Genomic DNA, 16,861 nt, shown 5'->3' on the forward strand with positions numbered 1-16,861 from the left:
CTTCTTTTACTCCCTTTGCAATCTGATCTCTCCTCTTGGTTTCCCCATCCACAACATTATCTGATGAATCCTCTGTTTCTGTATCTCCGTTGACTCCTTTCTTTTAGTCTTAGTCATAGTCATAGTCATAGCCATACTTTATTGATCCCGGGGGAAATTGGTTTTCCTTACAGTTGCACCATAAATAATAAATAGTAATAGAACCATAAATAGTTAATTAGTAATATGTAAATTATGCCAGTAAATTATGAAATAAGTCCAGGACCAGCCTATCAGCTCAGGGTGTCTGACCCTCCAAGGGAGGAGTTGTAAAGTTTGATGGCCACAGGCAGGAATGACTTCCTATGACACTCTGTGCTGCATCTCGGTGGAATGAGTCTCTGGCTGAATGTACTCCTGTGCCCACCCAGTACATTATGTAGTGGATGGGAGACATTGTCCAAGATGGCATGCAACTTAGACAGCATCCTCTCTTCAGACACCACTGTGAGAGAGTCCAGTTCCATCCCCACAACATCACCGGCCTTACGAATGAGTTTGTTGATTCTATTGGTGTCTGCCACCCTCAGCCTGCTGCCCCAGCACACACCAGCAAACATGATCGCACTGGCCACCACAGACTCATAGAACATCCTCAGCATCGTCTGGCAGATGTTAAAGGATCTCAGTCTCCTCAGGAAATAGAGACAGCTCTGACCCTTCTTGTAGACAGCCTCAGTGTTCTTTGACCAGTCCAGTTTATCATCAATTTTTGGCTTTCTATTCATCGGGCTGGGTTTTGGTCTTTGCATCTACTTTTTGTTTCACACTTGAACTTCATGCAATAACCTTAATGCACACAGAGTAGATTTTAATTCTTTATACTCACAAAAGACAGATGCTTGCATCTTTCCTGAAGCTTGCTAAACTCTCTGCCAGCTTAAAACCAACCCACATTTTGCAAGTAACTGCCTGATTAATATATTAGAGGCTTTCTCAATAAGTTACCCACGGAAATTGTTGTCGGACCACTGCTTTCATCACTTTCACAATTCATCCGAGCTGCATGGACGTTCCTTGGTTCAATATCTTTTTCAACCAGAGACAACATTTGGCCTCTGTTGGACAACAGTTAGGTGCCCTTCTTGAATATGTTTTTGTAAAATTCCACAAACTAAATGATCTTCCAGTGCATTATTAAGCCCATCACTGAACTGACAATATAACCATATAACCATATAACAATTACAGCATGGAAAGAGGCCATCTCGGCCCTTCTAGTCCGTGCCGAACTCTTACTCTCACCTAGTTCCACTGACCTGCACTCAGCCCATAATCCTCTATTCCTTTCCTGTCCATATAACTGTCCAGTTTAACTTTAAACGACAACATCAAACCTGCCTCAACCACTTCTGGTGGAAGCTTGTTCCACATAGCTACCACTCTCTGAGTAAAGAAGTTCCCCCTCGTGTTACCCCTAACTTTTGCCCTTTAACTCTCAACTCATGTCCCCTTGTTTGATTCTCCCCTGCTCTCAATGGAAAAAGCCTATCCACGTCAACTCTATCTATCCCCCTCATAATTTTAAACACCTCTATCAAGTCCCCCCTCAACCTTCTACACTCCAAAGAACAAAGACCCAACTTGTTCAACCTTTCTCTGTAACTTAGGTGATGAACCCAGGCAACATTCTAGTAAATCTTCTCTGTACTCTCTCTATTTTGTTAACATCTTTCCTATGCTCAGACAAGTTCTCCAATTTAGCTACATACGCTGAAATGGGCTCCCCTTCCTTTTGATTCTGCTTATGAAACCTAAGGCATTCTGCAATCAACAATGGTTTCAGTTCTAGATGTTCCCGCATCACTTTCACACCATCAGCAAAGCTCATTTCAGTTGATTTGGTTGGAGTAATTAAACTTTGAAGCAAACTGTATGCTCTTCCACACAACGCACTCAGCAAAACTGGCACACGCTTCACATTGGTTATTTCATTTGCTTCAAGATACTGCTCAATTTACTCAGTATACATGAGCCAGATATCTGTTGTGCAATCGAAGATGTCTATCTTTCTGATGTAGCTAGCCATTTCTGTTTTTTTAATGATTATTATTACTTGGTACTCACTGTTTATGAACCCGTGCATTCTTCTGTTTTCTCCCTTTTATTTTAACTCCACAGTCTCCGTCTGTTCCCAAAGAAACACTTGCTATGCTGTTTTTTCCTCGACCGCTTTTTAAAAACTCAAACATCTCGCTGTGCTTAAACAAGTAGGTAGTCATCTTGGATTCATTTAAAACTTCCTTGTCACCATTTTCATGTTTTCTAACTCCAAAACATAAAAAGCTAATTGCAAGAAAAAGATGGGAGCCCAGGAAAGTATGTCTTAGTTTCATTTTCACTTTAAGCAAGGCATGCACTTATCACATGGTAGTGTGATGATGTGTGCAATTCACGTACTTTTACATACAAACTGGAATGAATTATTTAAATTAACAAGAATGCTTAATCAAGCAATATATTTACAATATTATTCATACACTGCTAAGATATTGAATACACAATACTGGCAACATCCTTGTACAGTTAATCCTTTCTGCACTCTTTCCAATTTAAATAACACTCTCCCTATAGCAGGGGGACAAATCTGAACATAATACACCTCAGTGATGCCTCTGTACAACCAGACAAAAGTCTATCTAAAGCCTTGTTCACCACTGCTTTTGTAATCTGTGATACCCAAAAACTGTTCAGATTGACTTAAATCAACTAAACATACTAAAATACACGCTAAATGTATTCAACATGCAACTGATGTATATAAATTAAGAGCATTAATACTAATTAAAATAATGAACATATTATTATGTTCAGACAGACTATGTGCTTCTTCTTCCCTTTCCCATCTAATAATGAGCCCATTATTAGAGCCAGAGTCAAGATGAATAGCACCTGTCAGAGTTATAGAACAGACCTTTTGGTCCATCTAGTCTGTGCTGACCTGTCTCTTCACCTAGTCACCCACATGCACCAGAGCCCTCCATACTCCTCCCATCCATGTGCTTACCCAAACTCTTAATCTAGCACTTGCTGCCAGTTCTTCCATGATCACATTACCCTCTGAGTGAGGCATACCCCCTCATTTTCCCCTTAAACATTTTACTCTTCACCCTGAACCTGATGTAGTCTCATCCAAACTCAGTGGAAGAAACCTGCTTGCATTTATCCTCACTGTAGTTCCATCATAATTTTGAACATCTCTATATGATCTCCCCTCATTCTCTTATAGCCCAGGAAACAGGGTCCTAACGTATTCAGCCTTCCCCTATAACTCAGGTCCTCAAGTCCCAGAAACACCCTTGTAAGTTTTCTCTGCACTTTTTCAATCTTATAGATATCTTTCCTGTAGGTAGGTGACCAAAACTGCACAGAATACTCCAGATTAAGCCTCACCAATGTCTTATACAACTTCAACATAACATAGAAACACAATACAGGCCCTTCAGCCCACAAAGTTGTGCCAAACATGTCCCTACTTTAGAAATTACTAGGGTTACCCATAGCCCTCTATTTCTCTAAGCTATCCAAAAGTTTCTTAAAAGACTCTCTGCATAAAAAACTTACCCCTGACATCTCCTCTGTACCTACCAGGAAAACCATACCAGGAGGCGCGCATCACGGTGAAGGGCCAGAACCTCCAGGCAGTCGACAACTTCACCTACCTGGGCAGCATACTCTCTCGCGCAGTGAACATAGACGCTGAGGTCAACAACAGGATTGCCAAAGCCAGCGCCGCCTTTGGGAGACTCCTCCACATCAGGTGGCAGGACAAAGTCCCCGACATGGAAATCCTGGAACGAGCCGGGCTCTGCAGCGTCTGCACCCTCCTGCTGAAAGCCCAAGCCAGGTGGGCTGGACATGTGGTCAGAATGCCAGACAGCCGATTGCCTAAGCAGCTGCTGTACGGAGAACTGTGTCAGGGCAACCGCTCAGTCGGGGCGGGGGGAGAAGAAACGTTACAAAGACTGCCTGAAAGTGTCCCTCAAAGGCGTGTCGACATCAACACGTGGGAGATGCTTGCCCTTGACCGTCCAGCTTGGCGCAGCAAGATCACCACAGGAGCCCGTGCAGCTGAAGTCAGGCGCATCATTGAGGCGCAACGAAAGCGTGCTGTGCGCAAGGCCCAAGCAGCATCCACTGTCACGACAGCACCCACCCACTTGTGTCCCACATGTGGGCGAGCCTTCAGGGCCCGGATTGGCCTCATCAGTCACCTCTGGACCCACAGCCACCAGTCTCCCATTTGAAGCCATGGTCATCTTCGACTACGAAGGACGAACAACAACAACAACCTACACCCCAGCACTTTAAACCTGCGCCCTCTTGTGTTAGCCATTTCAGCCCTGGGAAAAAGCCTCTGACTATCCACATGATTAATGCCTCTCATCATCTTATACACCTCTATCAGGTCACCTCTCATCCTTTGTTGCTCTAAGGAGAAAAAGCTGAGTTCACTCAACCTATTCTCATAAGGCATGCTCCCCAATCCAGGCAACATCCTTGTAAATCTCCTCTGCACCCTTTCTATAGTTTCCACATCCTTCCTGTAGTGAGGTGACCAGAACTGAGCACAGTACTCCAAGTGGGGTCTGACCAGGGTCCTATATAGCCGCAACATTACTTCTTAGTTCCTAAATTCAATTTTATGATTAGTGAAGGCCAATGCACCATACACCTCCTTAACTACAGAGTCAACCTGTGCAGCTGCTTTGAGCGTCCTATGGACTTGGACCCCAAGATCCCTCTGATCCTCCACACTGCCAAGAGTCTTACCATTAATGCTATATTCTGCCATCATATTTGACCTACCAAAATGAACACTTATCTGGGTTGAACTCCATCTGCCACTTCTCAGCCCAGTTTTGCATCCTATCAAACTCCCCCTGTAACCTCTGACAGCCCTCCACACTATCCACAAAACCCCCAACCTTTGTGTTATCAGCAAATTTACTAACCCATCCCTTCACTTCCTCATCCAGGTCATTTATAAAAATCACAAAGAGTAAGGGTCCCAGAACAGATCCCTGAGGCACACCACTGGTCACTGACTTCCATGCAGAATATGACCTGTTTACAACCACCCTTTGCCTTCTGTGGGCAAGCCAGTACTGGATCCACAAAGCAATGTCCCCTTGGATCCCATTCCTCCTTACTTTCTCCATAAGCCTTGTATGGGGTACCTTATCAAATGCCTTGCTGAAATCCATATACACTACATCTACTGCTCTTCCTTCATCAATGTGTTTAGTCACATTCTCAAAAAATTCGATCGGGCTCGTAAGGCACGACCTGCCATTGACAAAGCCATGCTGACTATTCCTAATCATATTATACCTCTCCAAATGTTCATAAATCCTGCCTCTCAGGATATTCTCCATCAACTTACCAAACGCTGAGGTAAGACTCACTGATCTATAATTTCCTGGGCTATCCCTACTCCCTTTCCTGAATAAAGGAACAACATCCTCAACCCTCCAATCCTCCCGAACCTCTCCCATCCTCATTGATGACTCAAAGATCATTGCCGGAGGCTCAGCGATCTCCTCCCTCGCCTCCCACAGTAGCCTGGAGTACATCTCATCCGGTCCCGGCAACTTATCACTCTTACAATGGAACCAGATGAAGTTTATTAATGTGGCAGAAGACCCAGCCATTGTTCTGTGTCCAAGAGTCAACGTCTAGGGAGTATGATTTAACATTTTCTCACTCAATACTGTGTAGCAGTCAGCAGTAGCATTGCTAAGCAATGAGAAAATATTACCTGCTCACAAGATGTCTCGCACGTCTGCGTGGACACATTTAATATCAGGAATCCATCACTGTTGAGTTCATTGGTGCAAGTGAATGTGGTACAGACTTGTCCATCGTAGTGCTGTCTGGTTTGGCCAGGCATGATGAAAGTGTTATTGAAAGAACACACAGGACCTGTGAGAGAAAAATCATGCTTCATTCCTCTGCTATCATGCTGCTCAGCTAGATCAGCAGTAAGTGTGCGCATTGCCTTTTCAAATCAAATTCCTGCATTTGAATTTAGGGGAGGCCTTTATGGAAACTGCAATTAAAATATTTGTCCCCAGATGGACAAAATTTAACAATTACTGTAAGAGCAGAAACAGGAAATAGGAAGTGTGTAGCTCTACAGATGCAGCCTGACCTGCTGAGACTTCCAGCACTTTGCTTTTATTTCTGATTTCCCAAACCTGTCACTTTTGATTTTTAATTTACAAAGTAGAAAGCTCTCCATCATGTGGTTAGAAAACCAAGCAGACAGGACATTTGGTACCCTTCTCCCACCAGTTACACAAGATCAGAACAGAAGTGATCTTGCTCTGCTGTGGGAGATGTTCTCTTAGTCTCCTCAAGGGGGAGCCGTCTACCACAAGTCAAACTAGTTGGGGCTGCAGAGAGCACCTCTCCCTCCCATTAAACTACATGTCTTGTCTCTCCCTTACTGCAGGAAGGCAGCGGAAACATAACAACTACATTCTTCTTCTCGCTTTCCACTGGGCAGATGAGGTTTGAAGTATTTTTATATTTGTCTTAGCAACGTTCTTGCTCATTTGGAATGAGTTCTGAGGAAGGATCATTCCCAAATTCCCAACAGTCTTCACATACTGCAATGTTCTGGCATTTCCTGTTTTCATTTCACATTTGCAATGTCCAGACTATTATAGGTTTGAACACAGAGCATAAAACACTGCAGCACAGTACAGGCCCTTCAGCCCACAATGTTGTGCTGACCTTTTAATCTACTCTAAAATCAGCCCAAACCTTCCCTCCCACATTGCCCTCCGTTTTTCTATCACCTATGTGCCTATCTCAGCAACTATTAAATGTCCCTAATGTATCCGCCTCTCCCACTGCCCTGGCAGCATATTCCGCACAACTACCACTCTGTAAAAGACCTGCCCTCATATTCTCTTCGATACTTTCCTCCAATCATCTTAAAATGATGCCCCTTGTATTAGCCATTTCTGCCCTGAGAAAAAATCTCTGGCTGTCCACTCTGTCTATTTCTAAAATGATTAAATAGGCATCTGTTAGTCTCATGAGACCATGGATTTGCGCCTTGGAAGGTTTCCAGGGCGCAGGCCTGGGCAAGGTTGTATGGAAGACCAGCAGTTGCCCATCCTGCAAGTCTCCCCTCTCCACGCCACCGATGTTGTCCAAGGGAAGGGCATTAGGACCTATACAGCTTAGCACTGGTGTCGTCACAGAGCACTGTGTGATTAAGTGCCTTGCTCAAGGACACACACACTGCCTCAGCCAAGGCTCAAACTAGTGACCTTCAAATCACTAGACAAACGCCTTAACCACTTGGCCACGCGCTAAAATGATTAGCATTTTAATAAAATATGACAATCTACTCTCCTGATTTCTGTAGCTGTGTCAGCAGTGATCTTTATTGAACCCTCACCTCCTTCTTACCCAGTAACAAGGTATTAGCAACGGCCGTGAGCACATTTTCAGATAAGGTCATTGGCCCACCCTTTGTCCTGGGCTTTGTACATGCGCTATTGTGCTGTTGAGTGTGAGAAGAAACATTACCGTCTCTTTGCCCTTATTGCTCTTGAGAAGAGCCAGATTAAACACAATCCAGTGGCTTCCCACTGGATTTACTGTTCTGTAATGCAAAGAGAAGGAGCCCTGAGGACTCCCTTGAATAAATAGATTAAAAAGTTTAATGAGACGTAAATAGTCAGATTGCATCCAGACTGTAACTTCAAGCTTCTATACGAGAGAGACAGGAGTCAGTGCTGAACCGCTGCTCTGAGTTCACCTTCATGGACTCTGCGGTTTATTTGTTTATATTTTTATTGTTCAGAATCAGGTTCATATCGGCATATGTCGTGAAATTTGTTAACTTTGTGGCAGCAGTACAGTACAATACATAATAACGGAAAAAGAAAACGTGAATCACAGTAAATATGAAATAGTTAAATAAGTCGTGCAAAGAAACTGTCTGCATAATTTGTTCTTTTTGTCACACATTGGATGTTTGCCGGTCTTTGTTATCTGTTTTTTTTAATAAAAATGGGTTTGATTGTGTTTTGTTGTTTAGTAGCTGCCTGCAAGAAGTCTTTCAAAATTTTGATTGTTTTTGAATAGCTTTGATGTACAGAGACTGAAGTTATTAATGTTTTGAAAACTTAAGCAGTAAGCTGGTGTTCTGAGTAATAATTTTCAATTATATATCTATGTTACATTCTGCATAAGGACCCCCCCACTCTTCCACACGTTGTTGAAGAGTGGAAGCTGCGTGTGGAGGAGAGGAGGAGGGTGGGTTTCTCCCGTGTCTTGTGATCGCGGGATAAGGGTGAAGCTCAAACATCTTACATTCCCCAGTGAGGAATTAAATATCACCACTGATCCTCCCCAACTGGGAGAAACATAACCCACCAGCAATTTTGCCCACATAGCTCTTCGGAGTAACAGTTTATACAAGAACTAGGGGTGCCACAGTGGTTAGTGCAACACTATTACAGCTCAGGACATCGGAGATTGGAGTTCAATTCCAGCATCCTCTGTAAGAAATTTGTACATTCTTCCCATGAGCGTGTGGGTTTCCTCCCACAGTCCAAAATTGTACCGGTTAGTAGGTTAATTGGTCATTGTAAATTGTCCTGGGGTTAACAGGTGGGTTGTTGGACAGCACGGTTCAGTGAGCCCGAAGGGCCTGTTCGGAACTGTATCTCTAAATAAATATAAATGGATAAACAAATTAAGCAATACTTGTTTTCCCAATTCCCACATTAATGAATTTGTTAACCGACAGCCCACAATACAGTCGGCCCTCCTTGTTCATGGGGGATTGGTTCCCGGACCCCCCCGCGGATACCAAAAACCGCGGATGCTCAAGTCCCTTATATAAAATGGAGCAGTATTTGCATATAACCTACGCACATCCTCCCGTATACTTTAAATCATCTCTAGATTACTCATAATACCTAATACAATGTAAATGCTATGTAAATAGTTGTTATATTGTATTGTGTAGGGAATAATGACAAGAAAAAAGAAGTCTGTACATGAGACGCAAGGCAAACAATGCTCAAACAACGAGTGCCAGAGAGAAAACTTCCGGGTTTTCCCGATCCGCGGTCGGTTGAATCCGCGCACGTGGAACCCACGGATAAGGAGGGCCGACTGTACACACAAATGAAGGAGAAATATCATACTTACCACACGTTGTAATATTGCAACAGGGATCACTGACATTTGCCACTGAATAAATAGGGGCTTCTCCATACTTATCACAGGTGCGAGGATGGGCACATTTTGTTTCATCACAGGAAAGCTAATAAAAGAAAAGAAGAGAAAATATTTAAACTAATTGATTTCTTTACACACATCACTGATCAGGATTCCCTGAAAGTGTTATCCAGACACTAAAGTGCTTTCACATACAGTATAGAAAGCGTAAATGCAAGCAGGCTCTTACCACTGAGGCTGGGTAGAGGTCATGGGTTAAGGGTAAAAGGTGAAAGGTTTAAGGAGGACATGAAGGGAAACTTCCTCACTCAGAGGGTTGTGAAAGTGTGGAATGAGCTGCCAGCACAAGTGATGCATGTGAGCTCGGTTTCAATGCCGAAGAGAAGTTTGGATAGGTACATGGATGGTAGAGGTATGGAGGGCTGTGGTCCCAGTGCAGGTCGATGGTTCTAGGCAGTTTAAATGGTTCATCACTGACTAGATGGGCTGAAGGGCCTGTTTCTGGGCTGTACCTTTCTATGACTCTGTGACTATATGGTGCAACAAACTCCCGCAGACAGCAATAGGATGCACGATTCTATTATACCAAATTTCCCTCGGGATCAATAAAGTATAACTATGACTATGACTATGATCCTGGAAATATATCAAGTGGAATCCTGAGGGTAGTTCTCTAAGTTTCAACAGCACAGAGCCACTTGGTGCTTCAGCATTCTGGGAAATGTAGGTGGGCACCTTGGCTTAAGACTCCCATCGTTGCACAGCATAGAAACCATATAACATTCCGGTTAGCCACATCTGGAGTACTGCATTCAATCTGGACAACCCTTAGGAAAGACACAAACTTTGGAGAAGGTGCAAAAGCTGTTTACCTGGATACCGTTTGGATTGGAGGGAGAGTTTGGACAAACTGAGGTTGTTTACTCTGGAGAGGAAGGAGACGGAGACCTGATGAAAGTTTGTAATCTTATAGGAGGCATAGACAGAGTTGCCCAGCAGTATCATTTTCTCAGGGTTGAAGCGTCTAATTCTAGAGGGCAAGCAGGTAAGATTTAAAGGAGAAACGTAGGCAAGATGTTTTTACAGAGAGTGGTAAAGAATGGTGGTGTTGGAGGCAGATATGATAGTGGCATTTAAGAGGCTCTGAGGAGAATGGAGGGATATGGACCATGTGCAGGGAGAAGGGATTCAGTGTCATTAGCTTAATTACTTCAGCACAACTTTGTGCCTGTTCCTGTACTGTAGGTTCTATATTCTAGAAGAAGGCTCTTCGGCCCATTACTTCATGCTAAAGAAGGCACCTACCTGAGTTCAAAGTCAAAGTCAAGTGTACTGACAGATGCACAAGTACATGTATGGATGGGTGTAATGAAAAACTGCCTTGCAGGAGTACCACAGGCACAGAGAATCACAGACCACAACATTCACAAGAAAAACATAAACTGAGCATAAATTATACAGGAAAGAACACAACTAGAACAGATAAACTATCATCTATTAAGTGATTAGTGTTGTGCAGGTTGATCCAGAATTGAATGGATGCCTACATTTGGCCCATATCCCTCTAACATTTCCAACCCATATAGCTGTCCAAATGTCCACCATCAACTGCACGGAAAGCTTACCTATGTCTTTCATCATTTTGAAATCTTGGTTTCATCAACCCCTCTGCCTCTTCCCTCCAGGGAAAACAATCCTAGCCAATCCACCCTCTCCTTACAACCTAACCCCTTCAGTCCAGTAAAATTTTTAGTGAATCCTTTCTGCACCATTTCTAACTTAAGTATGGCAATCAGAACTGCACACAATATTCAGGTGCTTCCTTACCATCATCTTGTATGGCTATAGCAAGATGTCCCAACCCTTGTACTCAAAGCCCCAACCAATGAAAGCAAGCATGCCATATGCTATCTTCACCAATCTGTGAAGTTACTTTCAGACAACTGCGCACCCCTAGATCTCTTTGACCTACCACACATGGTCCTGCCTGGTTTAACATGCCAGATGCAACTTGCACACTTGTCTGAGTTAAATTCTGCTTGCCATTCTCTGGTCTACTTTCCCAACCTGTAACCTTAGACAGCCTTCTAAACTGTCCATTATACACCAATTTTGGTGTCATCTGCAAACTTACTAAACATGTCATCTACATTCTCACCAAATATATATAGTAAACAGCAGTGAAACCAGAACCAAACTCAACAACACCCCTCTGGTCACAAACGTCCACAATTACCCTGGCCTCCCATCGTCACCCTGCTGTTGGGACCAATTAGCCAGCTCTGCTTGGATCTCCTGTGCCTTAACCTTCTGAACCAGTCTACAATGTGTGACCTTGACCTTCTAAACCAGTCTACAATGTGTGACCTTGACCTTCTGAACCAGCCTACATACAATGTGTGACCTTGACCTTCTGAACCAGCCTACAATGTGTGACCTTGACAAATGGTTTTCATTGGTACTTCCCCAAATTCCTTCTCTCTACAAATAAATTTAACTGCTTTAGTCATAGAGTCATAGAAAAGTACAACACAGAAACAGGCCCTTTGGCCCATCTAGTCTGTGCCAAGCCATTTAAACTGCCTACTCCAATTAACCTGCACCAGGACCATAGCCCTCTATAACCCTACCTTCCATGTCCCTATCCATGTCATGGTCCCATCTGGCTGTCCCCCATTTCGCTCCTATCTCCTTGATTCCAGTCATTAGATGCTCAATTGCTGCTAGTTCACTTAATTACAGCACACCTGGTTTCCGTCAGCGACTGCAGGATAAGAACTCTGGCGTCACAACCACGGGTCGTCAGTTTGTTGGTCTATTCCCGTGTGATAACTTCGTTTCCCGACCGCTTAGAACCGTTAGTTCTAAGTTCAGCTCTAGTTTCAGGTTATTCCATGAAAACCCCGTGTCCGTGTCAAGACTCTGTATCAGAGCTCTGTGTCAAGATTCCTCCTGGTTATCTGTTCCACGTTTGCGACTGTGCAAGCACCTCCCAACCCTAACTCCGTGCCTGTTTCCTGCACTTGGGTTCGCCCCCAGTCACTCCTTGTAACAGAACAAACTGGCCAAGAACGAACCCAGCGGACACAAATGCCCTGCAACAGTACTATTTATTATTTATGGTGCAACTGTAACAAAAACCAATTTCCCCCGGGATCAATAAAGTATGACTATGACTATCACTATGATAACAGGCCCTCGCCAGCCAGGGTGCCCCACTGGGCCTACACGATCAGCTACTCAGAGTGGTCATGGAGAACCTCCGTGCCCTGTCCGAGAACGTAAAGAAGGTCGAGTACCCGCTCCCCTTACTCCGTCCCTTCCAAGAACCCGGTCTGACCAACCCACACAGCCTGGGACGGCAACGCCCGATGGGTTGGCAACACAATCACCAAGACAGCCGCATGCTCCCGAACCGGAACCCTACGCTGGGGACCAAGGGAAGTGCCGGGCTTTCTTACTGCAATGCTGCTTGGTTTTTGAGCAGCAGCCGTGTACGTACGTCACGGACAGTAAACAACGGGCTCTTTCCCTGCCTCCACACTGAGCATACAATTGTGCTATCGACCCTCTCCCCGGGGCATCGTTACCCACCAGTCACCTGTATAACTGGTCCCAGCCTGAGAGGGAAGCCATGGAGAAGTACATCAGTGAGTCTCTCGCGGCAGGCATTATTCGGCCCTCATCCTCCCCGGTGGGCACAGGGGTTCTTCTTTGTGGGGAAGGAGGATAGGTCACTACGTCCCTGCATCGATTACTGAGGCCTTAACAATATAACTGTTAAAAACAAGTACCCACTGCCCCTCATAACTTCGGCATTTGAACCGCTTCACGGACCCACCATCTTCTCGAAGTTAGACTTATGAAGCGCCCACCATCTGGTCCGAATAAGGGAGGGGGACGAGTGGAAGACAGCATTCAATACCCCCTTAGGCCACTTCGAGTACTTGGTCATGCTGTTTGGCCTCACCAATGCCCCCGCTGTTTTTCAAGCCTTGATTAATGATGTGCTGAGAGACTTTATTAACCGCTTTGTGTTTGTCTATCTGGGTGACATCCTAATCTCCTCCAGTAGTCTCCAGAACTATATTCATCATGTCCGTCAAGTCCTACAGAGACTGTGGGAGAACAAATTATTCATTAAAGCTAAGAAGTGTGAATTCCACATCCCCTCAGTCAGCTTCCTGGGCTACATCACCGAGAGCGGGCGAGTGAGGGCGGATCCTGAGAAGATCCGGGTGGTGGTGGAGTGGCCCAGACCCACGACCCACAAGCAACTCCAGCGATTTCTGGGGTTTGTGAACTTCTATCGTCAGTTTATCAGGGATTACAGTCGGGTGGTGGAACCCCTTACCTGACTTACCTCACCTTCAACACCTTTTCTTTGGGACTCCGAGGCTGACTCATCATTTGCTGAACTGAAGAGGCGTTTCACATCCGCTCCCATCCTGGTCCAACTGGACCCCTCCTGGCAATTCATTGTGGAGGTCAATGCCTCCTGCTCCGGGGTGGGAGTGGTCCTGTCCCAACGTTCAGGTCCTGATCAGAAACTTCATCCCTGTGCCTTCTATTCTCGCCGGCTGTCCCCCGCTGAACGAAATTACGGCGTGGGGAACCGGGAGCTACTGGCATTGGAAGAATGGAGGCACGGGCTGGAGGGGGCGGAACACCCGTTTATCATCTGGACCGATCACAAGAACCTTGCGTATATCCAGACCACCAAATGCCTGAATTCCCGCCAGGCCCGTTGGGCATTATTTTTTGATCATTTCAGATTTACACTCACCTATCGTCCGGGGTCCAAGAACAGGAAACCTGACGCGCTATCCCGTCAATACAACTCCGAGGAGGACCTTTCCAGCCCAGAGACCATCCTTCCACCATCTTGTGTAGTGGCTGCCCTCACCTGGGATATCGAGGCCATAGTAAGAGGCCCAACAGGATGACCCTAACCCTGGCAACAGACCCACCAATCGCCTTTTTGTGCCCGATTCCGTTCGATCTCAGGTCTTCCAGTGGGGGCACACGTCTCGTCTCGCCTGCCATCCTGGGAGTGATCGGACACTGTCTCTTCTGAAAAGACACTTTTGGTGGCCTTCCATGGATGCCGATACTGGTTCCTTTGTCTCTACATGTTCCATTTGTGCCCGTGGAAAAGCCTCCCACTGGCCACCTGCTGGATTACTTCATCCCCTACCTGTCTCTAGTCGTCCTTGGTCTCACATAGCACTGGATTTTGTCACGGGATTACTCCCCTCACATGGGAACACCGCCGTACTCACTGTGGTGGACCATTTTCTCAAGACTGTGCACTTTGTAGCCCTCCCTAAACTCCCTTCCGCTCAGGAGACCACAGACCTTCTCGTCCGCCATGTCTTCCGCCTTCACGGAATTCCTTCGGACATTATCTCCGACTGGGGCCTCCAATTTGTTTCACAACTCTGGAGATCCTTTTGCTGAGCCCTGGGTGCCTCAGTTAGCCTGTCGTCCGGCTTTCATCCACAGACGAACGGGCAAACGGAATGGGTCAACCAGGATTTGGAGGCGGTGCTACGTTGCATAATAGCCAACAACCCCTCTACCTGGAGCAACCACCTCGTGTGGGTAGAGTACGCCCACAACTCTCTGGTCAGCACCGCCACCGGAAGATCTCCTTTTGAATGCTCTCTTGGTTACCAACCCCCGCTGTTTCCTGCTCAGGAAGAGGATATTGCGGTGCTTTCTGTTCAGGCCCATATCCGTTGGTGCCGCGAGGTCTGGGAAGACATACGCACAGCCCTGCTTCGCTCAGCCGACCGCAACTGGAGGATTGCCGATCGCCATCGGACTCCTGCACCTGAGTATCGACATGGGCAGAAGGTGTGGCTCTCACCTAAAGACATTCCTCTCAAGAATGAGCCCAAGAAGCTCGCCCCTCGCTTCCTGGGACCTTTCGAGATTGAGAGTATTATCAGCCCCACGGCGGTTTGACTCAAACTACCTAAATCTATGCACATCCATCCTACATCTCACGTTTCCCAATTAAAACTGGTTTCTGTCAGCCCCTTGTGCTCTCCGACCGAACGCCTTCCACCTGCCCGGATCATTGACGACCACCCGGCGTACACCATCCGGCGGTTACTGGATGGGCGCCGTAGGGGCAGGGGCCTTCAGCACCTGTCGATTGGAAAGGATACAGCCCAGAGGAACGTTCCTGGATTCCCCACTCGTTCATCCTGGACCCTTCCCTCATCCGTGACTTCCATTGGGACCATCCAGACAAGCCTGGGGGATCGCCTGGAGAATCCTGTTGCGGGGGAGTACTGTCATAGTCCCATCTGGCTGTCCCCCATCTTGCTCCTATATCCTTGATTATGCCTTAATTCCAGTCATTAGATTCTCAATTGCTGCATTTCACTTAATTACACCACACCTGGTTTCCGTCAGTGACTGCAGGATAAGAACTCTGGCATCACAACCACGGGTCGCCAGTTCGTTGGTCTATTCCTGTGTGATAACTTCATTTCCCGACTGCTTAGAACCGTTGGTTCTAAGTTCAGCTCTAGTTTCAGGTTATTCCATGAAAACCCCGTCTCCGTGTCAAGATTCCTCCTGGTTATCTGTTCCACGTTCGCGACTGTGCAAGCACCTCCTAACCCTAACTACGTGCCTGTGTCCTGCACATGGGTTCACCCCCAGTCACTCCTTGTAACAATCCAAACCTCTGTTAAACATTGAAATTGAGCTCACATGCACCACTTGTGCTTGCAGCTCATTTCACACTCTCGAGATTCTTTGAGTGAAGGAGATTCCCCTCATGTGCCCCTTAGACTGTAGGGAGGTGAGCAGAACTGCACACAATACTCCAAATTAGACTTCGCCAATGGGTTATACAACTTCAATATAACATCCCATCTCCTGTACTCAGTACTTTGATTTATGAAGCCAATGAGACAAAACCTTTCTTTAGGACCCTATCTACCTGTGATGCCTCTTTCAATGAATTATGGACCTGTATTCACAGATCTCTTTGTTGTACCACATTCCTCAGTGCCCTACCGTTCACTGTGTTAGACCTTCTCTAGTTGGTCCTACTGAAGTGCAACACCTTCCAATTGTCTGCATTAAATTCCATCTGCCATCTTCAACCCTTTTTTCAGCTGAACCAGATCCCACTGTAAGCCATGATAGTCTTCCTCGCTGTCCACCACAGCCTCAACAAAGATTGCTTTGTTCTAATGATCCCTTGGTAAGAATTCCTCTAAATATGTTACACACACACACACACACTCACTCACTCACTCACTCACTCACACGCACCCATGAACGCGCGCACACACACACACTTGTGTGCGCACACAGTCACTCTCACACACACACACACACACACTTGTGTGCGCGCACAGTCACACACACACACACACACACACACACACACACACACACACACACACACACACACACACACACACACACAGAGTAAGCATTAAGCATTATTGTTTATGTGCCTCATACACCACAATTTTGAAAAGTCCTTGAGTTGAAGCCTTGCAGCTAACTCTGATCTCCTTAATAGCCAGAGCCAATCCCCAGTACCGTGCCCATTCCACCATTACCCAACCTTCTTTTC

The 16,861-nt window shown here is 45.8% G+C and overlaps 1 protein-coding gene across 1 annotated transcript in view; it reads right to left on the reverse strand.

The window, feature by feature from the left end:
- LOC140197170 (intestinal mucin-like protein) overlaps positions 1 to 16,861 on the reverse strand; it is a 48,648-nt gene that overhangs the window by 31,212 nt on the left and 575 nt on the right. The window contains exons 2-3 of the mRNA XM_072257083.1: positions 9,223 to 9,337; positions 5,801 to 5,964 (exon numbers count right to left, since the gene is read on the reverse strand). Coding sequence (XP_072113184.1) covers positions 5,801 to 5,964; positions 9,223 to 9,337 — 279 coding nt within the window. The remainder of the gene's footprint in view (positions 1 to 5,800; positions 5,965 to 9,222; positions 9,338 to 16,861) is intronic.

This window comes from Mobula birostris, chromosome 5 (assembly GCF_030028105.1).
Source record: "Mobula birostris isolate sMobBir1 chromosome 5, sMobBir1.hap1, whole genome shotgun sequence".
Classification (NCBI taxonomy): Eukaryota; Metazoa; Chordata; class Chondrichthyes; order Myliobatiformes; family Myliobatidae; genus Mobula; species Mobula birostris.